Source organism: Alligator sinensis, unplaced genomic scaffold (genome assembly GCF_000455745.1).
Source record: "Alligator sinensis unplaced genomic scaffold, ASM45574v1 scaffold134_1, whole genome shotgun sequence".
Taxonomy (NCBI): domain Eukaryota; kingdom Metazoa; phylum Chordata; order Crocodylia; family Alligatoridae; genus Alligator; species Alligator sinensis.
Genome location: NW_005841920.1, coordinates 76,554 through 84,031, shown reverse-complemented (window position 1 = coordinate 84,031; position 7,478 = coordinate 76,554). Strand labels below are relative to the sequence as shown.

Below are 7,478 nucleotides of genomic sequence, written 5' to 3'. Positions count from 1 at the left end.
TGATGCCTACCTGGCTGGGGTCATTTGAGCCCAGTTTTCCTCCTGCCCAGGCAGGGGGTCAGCCTTGAAGATCAAGGTCCCTTCTGACCCTACTTCTATGATTCTATGTGGCTATAAACATAAGGGGCTTGGTTTGCCATGCTGAGTTCTAAACTTCCCCATCTGAGGTTAGACCAACTGCCTGCTCTTATCTTTACTGTATGCTCCTGGAATGAAGAGAAGTTTCAGACTTGGGCCCCTGGCAGATATGCAAGTAAAGGCACCATGGGATCTAATGTGCAATCTCCACAATGGCATTTCCTGCCAGACCACATGTGCATGGCAGGAGGTGTGACTGGGATTGAGTATACAGTCCCAACATGCCTTATTGCCAGTACAGGGGGAGCCCAGGATCATGATTCTGAGCTTCCCCTGCACTGGCAAGTAGCAAGCTCCTATGGCAGGGAGCCCATGCCAGAAGCCCCATCAGCTGATCTGGTGTCCCAACTGCGAAGGTGCACCACACACCCCTGTGGCTGGGATCCCCATCAGCTGACAGTGTCTAGCCTTGGTGGTAGCTGGGAGCCCAGATCAGCTGATGGGACTCGCAGCCACGGGGAAGCACCCAGGGCTAGGAGCCCCAGCCTAACCACATGTTCAATTAATGCTGTAATAGGAACCAGTCACAAAGTTATTAGAATATTTTTTGTGTAATAACTTTGTGGCTTATTTCTTGTTTTATCAAGCTATTCATTGCATTAACATGTGGCTGGGTAACAACATTAAGACATGATTAACTTTAACGTATGCCAGGGGTCTTGGTGCCAGGGGTCTGCTTCTGCTGTATCAGTGGCAGCACATGTGTAGCCCCTGTTTTCTACAAATGAAATTGCTGTTACTACATTGAAACACATCTGTACTTTCTAAGGCTGGATGAACTGACTACTTTTTGCAAGAAACTCAAGCCTGCTTTGGTCTCAGTAGCATTTCTGTCAGCTTGCATTATCTATACCACCCATCATACCATTCAGCAGTCTCAAAAGTGTTGTTCTAGGCCAATATTTGCCTCCTTATAACATGTGTGTTGCTGTATCTTTGCCTTTATCACAATAAATGCTGATCACAGAACTAAATGTCTTGGGCTAAAAACAACCTTATCTGATGGAAAAGATTTCTGTTCTAATTTTTTTGTGTCCTGTATGGCAGGTCAGATTTTTAAAGGGATCAAGGCATTGCTTGGCTTAATCATTTGATTTGTTGCTGTTTTCTTGCTACAGAATTAACCATTACACCACTTTCCCATTCATTTCTCAAAAGGTCTGCTCTTAATTGCTGTCTACCTTCTGAGAAGGCAGTTAAAAAAATGTTACTACTAACATGTGGTGACCTGAATTTGTATGAACTTAGAATACCCTTAAATGCCAGATAAGCAGCAGCTAGCTCAGACCTCACAGCGTTTGTTTAAATTCTTCTGGAGGCCTTAAAAGATGTGGAATAAAGTAATGTTGATCACTGAAGTGGAAAACTCATGCTTCAGTTAAGAGACAGAGCTCTTCCCCCTCCCCATCCCAAAAGACTCACACCCACAAAATAAACACACATGCTTGGCAATTTGCAAATGTAACCCTTCAGATGGCAACAGAACAGAAAATGGGCTCAGTGCTAACAATTTATTAGTAGCTACAGTTAATGAATTGAATTATTTCAACAGGTGCTAGTGGACTGTCATAATTCCTTGTATTGCTCCATGAGTTGGCTCATAATGAAGCTGCACAACAATAACTAAGAAGGTATTTGAGTTGGTGTACTTTAAAAAAATCCAGTATTTTAGTCAGCCTGGGCTGAAACATATGCCCACAGTTTTCTACCCACAGGCCCCATTGCTAGGACCCAAAAGATATTTAGGAACCTAATTCCCAAATCTACTCCATGCTGCTGGATTTATTCCTCTTTTCCTGCACCCTCAATAGATGTCTAGGCTGTCTCTTGCAAACAAGAGACAGTAAAGGCAGCTGGAATCAAGGAGAAGCCTGTCTAGCTGTCTACTAGAAGCTGCTATTTTAGAAGAGCAGAAAACAGAATGGATGGCTTCAGGGATTAGATGGCTGCCAGTGAGACTGGGTAAGCAAATCACTAGCTATAGGGAACTAGCTAAAGGAGAAGGAAATGTGGCATTGACCAGTACAGTGCAGGATGTCAAGTCAGTGTAGGAGGAAAGGAGAAATCAGGCAATAGAATACAAATTAATGGGCACTGTTATGGTAGAACAATGTTCTTATGATAGACCATGATTCAGGAAAACGTTATTACACAGGAGAGCTCTTAAATGAGTGCTTAACTTCAGATCTCTTGACTAAAGATTGACTTGTGCACATGCTTATGTACATTCCTGAATAAGAACATATTCCAATGGTAAGCATGTTATTATTAAAAAAAAGTCTTCAGCCATAGGTAGAAAACAAGCATAAAACCAAGGTCTATCAGATAAAGCTAAGAGCATGTTTGCTTTTAGGTACAATTGCTCCTATTTTTTTTTTTTTAAAGAAGACATTGGTTTGCTGGAGCTAGTGGAAAGCTTCTCTGGACTAGGGGTGTCAAAAGTATGGCTTGTGGGCTGGATCCAGTCTGGCCTATGGTGCTGTCTCCTGCAATGCAGCATATGCTGGAACCAGTACATGCAGCACGCAGAGTCTGTCTAGCATAGGTTGTACATGGCATGGGGATGGTTTGGGGTGCCTGTGCTGGATTGGCTCTGCACTGTGGATCTGGCCTCAAACATGGGCTGTCTGTACCAGATCCAGCACATAGGGCTGCTCCAGTATAGGCACCATGTGCAACACATGTCTCAGACTGGCACTGCCCCCCTTCTCCAATTCAGTAGGCTGGATGAGTTTGACACCCATGCTCTAGAATAACTGTCCTCCTAATTTGCCAATCCCAGAGGCTCCTGAAGTTGCAACAGGAGATGGACCTTCTTAGCAATATGATGGTGCTGTGAAGGGGCAGGGGCAGAGTCCTTTAATGTATCTCCATTAATATTTTCCAGGAAATCTGTCACCATTGCCTTCATCAGTGACAATACGATGGGGAAAGCTTTCCCAGACAATGCTAGGGAGATAAAGTCTGGTCTAGCTGGATTTTTAATAGATCAGGAAGAGTAGGATTTATTTATGTTCATAATCCAACCAAACTGCAACCACAATCCAAGCTCCAACCAGCCACAGGAAGTCAGAATTACTGATATCTTTCCTGACCCCCCCCGCAACAACTTTTCAGAAACCTCCTTCAATCAGTTTTTGTAGAACAGCACCAGGCTTAGATATATCCTGCTAGCAAATTAATAAATCCCAAAACAGCAGAAATCCACCCACACTTTAGACAGGTAACTAGTACTTATGAAGCTAAAGTTAGCCATGTAAGTGGCATTTGGGGACACGTATGCAGATTTTAGATCCTACTATCCTTTGTGCCCTTTTGTGTATGCTGAGAAGGGATCTGCTTTAGCCACTTAAGCTCTGCTTGTGATTCTGTTCCACCCAGAAAAGCACATAATCTCCATGTAAGATCTTGAAATAATAGTTGCAGGAACCCACACCCTTTCCCCTATACCTCCCAAGAGGTTGCTGGTTGTAAGTGCTTGTGTGGAAGTGAAGGCATTGATTTCTGAGCGCTTCCAGGCTTATGTCTCAGATCACAGGGATGTGCCATTTTAAATAGACGTTAAAGGGCTTACAGTGGTTGCTGTGTGGCCTGTGCCTCAGCATCGTGGCCAGTATCAGGTTCAGAAGCCAGGGGTCATCCAGTTGGTATCTGCAGGAGTCAAGGGCATGATGCTAGAACTAATTTCTCTAAGGGAGAAATCGTAACAATAAACATGTCTGTCAGCCAACTAACAGATATCTGGCTATTAACCTTGATCCAGGTGAAAAGGGGGCTCAGGTGATGTTATGGGAGGATGAGAGCAGGGAAGAAAGGACATGAAAAAGAGAAAGATGCTTCTGTGGGCACAGGTGAAAATGGCCTTGCAGGGATTAGTGATGAAGGGGTGAGGGAGAGGTTTAGGTATTCCCAGATCCTGGGATATTTGCAGGTAGTTGGCAACACTCTCATGGCCACAGTCATTAGTGAGAAGGAGCTGCGTACCACAATGGCATGACTGAGGCCAGGCAGGAGACTCAGTAGAATGGGAAGATCTTATTTTAATTATTTCCACTTTGTGTCATGGCAAAGATCTAACTGGAAACCGAAGGGGGACTGAACTGACACCCATGAGCACAAGGGGACTTGTGTCAAGCGCTGTCATGTACCAGAGATGGTGCGAGCTTTTTAAGAGCTGATTTTGGTATAATGCTTCCACCCATTTATATCTTTGTTCAACAAATTACTTATCATACTTAAAAAAAAAATCTTCTGAAGCAATCTGTGTCTCACCTGGGTTAATGGGAGGGAAACAAAGCAAAAACACAGACTCCTAAGTAGTGCAAAACACAGATGTTATTATTCTTGGATTCTTAAATTGTTAACATTCTGGCTTTGCAGGATCTGTTCCGACATCCTGTTCACACAAAGCAGAAGTCACACCTGCTTTGGTTAGAGGAATTTCAATGTTGCCACTTTCCAAACGAAAGTCCAGAGCTCTGGCACAGGCATTATTAGCTCCAAATGCTTCTGAATAGGTTTCCTTTTAGGAGTTCAAAAGTGCAGCTTTCTTGCAATTCAAGCTGTCCCCAGGCTTATCCTGAATACTTGAATACCTGATAGGAAACAAGCTGCCTTTGTAAACTGTCTCTTGGACTGGTCTGAAAAAGGTGTCTTAGGCACTGGCAACATGTCTGACATGTTGGTGTTGCCTTTTCTCTGATGCAGCATCTTCCACAGAGCTGGAACACAATGAAGTCCCCTGGAAATCAACTCTATGAGCCACAACGCAGACATCTTTCCATTGTTTAATTGCTTCCCTCTGCTCCTCAGGGGTCAGTCTGTCAAGGTGCTTGGCTCTCAGTATCGGAGAAGGAAACAATGTCCCTTGGAGAACTCTGAACAAATACCTAGAATATAACCAGTGTTTCACATAAGTCCTTCAGAAGCAGATTTAAATTGTTTTCAGCACTACTTAAAAGGTTTGAACAGCAGCATTTGGAGACAGGAGAGGGGGCATTCTGCTTTGTACTGAGTATGCAATATTCCTGCAATCTCAAGGCTGCAGTAGCTCAGAAAACAAGGAAGTCTATCTCTGATGGTATACTTTTGCCCACAAATAATGATGACTGCAATTTTGCATCAGAACAAGTTAGGGTAACAGTTTCCAAAGTGGCTGGAGCTTGACATAGAGGTCGTGGAATCTCCTGGAGAGGTTGTGGAGTCTCCACCCTTGGAGGTTTTTAAGACCCGGCTACACAAAGCCTTGGTTGGAATGATCTAGTTGGGGATGGTCCTGCTTTGAGCAGGGGGTTGGACTAGATGACCTCCTGAGATCCAACCCTAATTTTCTATTATTCTATTGTGGAAAATCAGACCTAATATGTACAAACACTCTGTTCTTCAATGGAAAACACTCATGATGAAGCTGCACAATAACTAGAAAGGTATTTGGGACACCAGCAAGAGTAGTCAAAATATCTTTTAAATTCTCTTTGTTGCATGTGTCATGGTCCTTAGAAGAGTAAATAAGCGTGGTATTGAAGGTTAAGCAATCCAGAGGTTTAGAGGCACACTCCAAAGCCAAAGCATTACTCTGGAACAGAACTTGGCATTAATATATTTTTTAAATTGGCCTTGTTGAAGGTTTAGCCTGGGTAATGTTTTCAATCAGGGATTGTGGTAAAGATTTTCAAAGGGCTCTAATGGAACTGGACACTGGACTGCCAGTGATGTTCTGTAGAAGATGGGTACTCAACTACCTGCAACCCTTTTGAGAATCTTATTGTCTACCTAATTCTTCAAAATGATGAACATGGTTTAAAGTCACAGAGAGTGATGGATTTCAGGCCCCTTGTAGGATTTGATAAGAATAAGCAAGAAAAAAGTATATGTAACAGTTATCCCATGATGTAAACAGACATAATTCTACTTAATCACTTAACTAAGCAAACAAAAGGGTCTGTATTAGGCAGAGCTGATGTAACTCTTGTGGGGTGTTGGCACTGGGAGACTCAAACGCACTCAAAGAACCTCATTTATACATCTAAACGCTTTGCATTTAATTTACTGTGAAAAATACACTCCTAAAAGTGGAATATGTATGTGTTTGAAATAGTCAGTGAGTTGAAAGCATTCTTCTTCCCAGGCTCTTGCAATTACATAAAGAGTCTTTTTTTTAATTAAAAAAACCCAAAAAACTGAGGACTGAAACAGAATCACTCAGAAGCAAACACAGCACAGGGGTATGGAAACTTCTTACACATCTCATTTTCAGGCCTATATCTCCCTCTGCCAATTTAGCTGCAAAACCTGAGTCAAAGTTGGCAGTCATGGGCTATTATGCATATAAAAAAATCAGGCTGATAAGGTTGTGTTCTGAGGTTCAATGAGTGAGACTCTCAAGGGGGTGCTCAACTGCCATTTAAAATCTAGATTACGTGCGACTAAGTCTAAAATTTAGATCTTCAAAACTCCAACCTAATTCTCAAAGCACCCTAATTTCCCAGGTGCTCATTTCTATCAGTAAAGTGCCAGAGGAGACTAATTCGGAGCTCTGAAAAGTGTAAAATAGCTTCTGGTTTAAACTTGAAGGGCAGGATTAAGACTGTAGCCTGTTATGGAAATCTTGTATTTGCATACATCTACCTAGATCCCTGGCACATCTTCACTTAAAGCCACCATGGGATCTGGTTCCCAATCCCAACAATTGTGTCTCCTGCCTACATGGGAGGAGATGTGATTTTGGGATCACAGATCAGATACCAATATAGCCCTTTCTAGGTGCCAGTGCAGGGGAATCCTGGGATCATGATCTTGTGTTCCCCCTGCACTAGCAAATTGAAGATTGAATGTCCACAACCCAATGTGGCCAACAAACCAGGTACTGATTGTTGGCTCCAGCCCTGGGGCAGTTCTTAAAGTGCCACACATTTCATCTAAGGTGCCATATGAACCAGCCATAAAAAATGTTCTACATTGTATGTGAAACATCTATTTGGCTGGTTTGCATTCTTATGGACCCTTAAATTGGGTGTACATTTTAATGTATGCCTTGCCATTTAGACCATGATTAACATGATTAATCATGGCCCAAGTGTAACATCTAGAGGGGCCCCTAGTACAGTGACTCCTATTTTTTCATAAATAAGCTGTACAATTTTCTTTATACTTTTAGTTCTTTTATAAGCTCTTCCACAAAGCCAGATTGATTTATAGGTAGAAACATATTAAATTTGAGGTGGCTGTCTGCTGATTTCACAGGCTGAATATAGGACCCAGCAGCTATTTTGTGGGTGGGGTGCAGCAGCCCCCCCCCCCCCCCCCCACCCCGACGCGCCGGCCCTGCCGCGCGCCCCCCC

General features: G+C 43.0%; 2 protein-coding genes across 3 annotated transcripts in view; one reads left to right on the top strand and one right to left on the bottom strand.

The window, feature by feature from the left end:
• The window catches only part of CORIN (corin, serine peptidase), a 352,509-nt gene that overhangs the window by 293,578 nt on the left and 51,453 nt on the right, over window positions 1–7,478 (top strand). The window lies entirely within an intron of this gene.
• ATP10D (ATPase phospholipid transporting 10D (putative)) overlaps window positions 17–7,478 on the bottom strand; it is a 67,764-nt gene continuing 60,302 nt past the window's right edge. For both annotated transcript variants that reach the window (XM_006019026.3, XM_025198370.1), the window contains one exon: window positions 17–5,027. In XM_006019026.3, coding sequence (XP_006019088.1) covers window positions 4,793–5,027 — 235 coding nt within the window. In that variant the 3' untranslated portion in view covers window positions 17–4,792. The remainder of the gene's footprint in view (window positions 5,028–7,478) is intronic.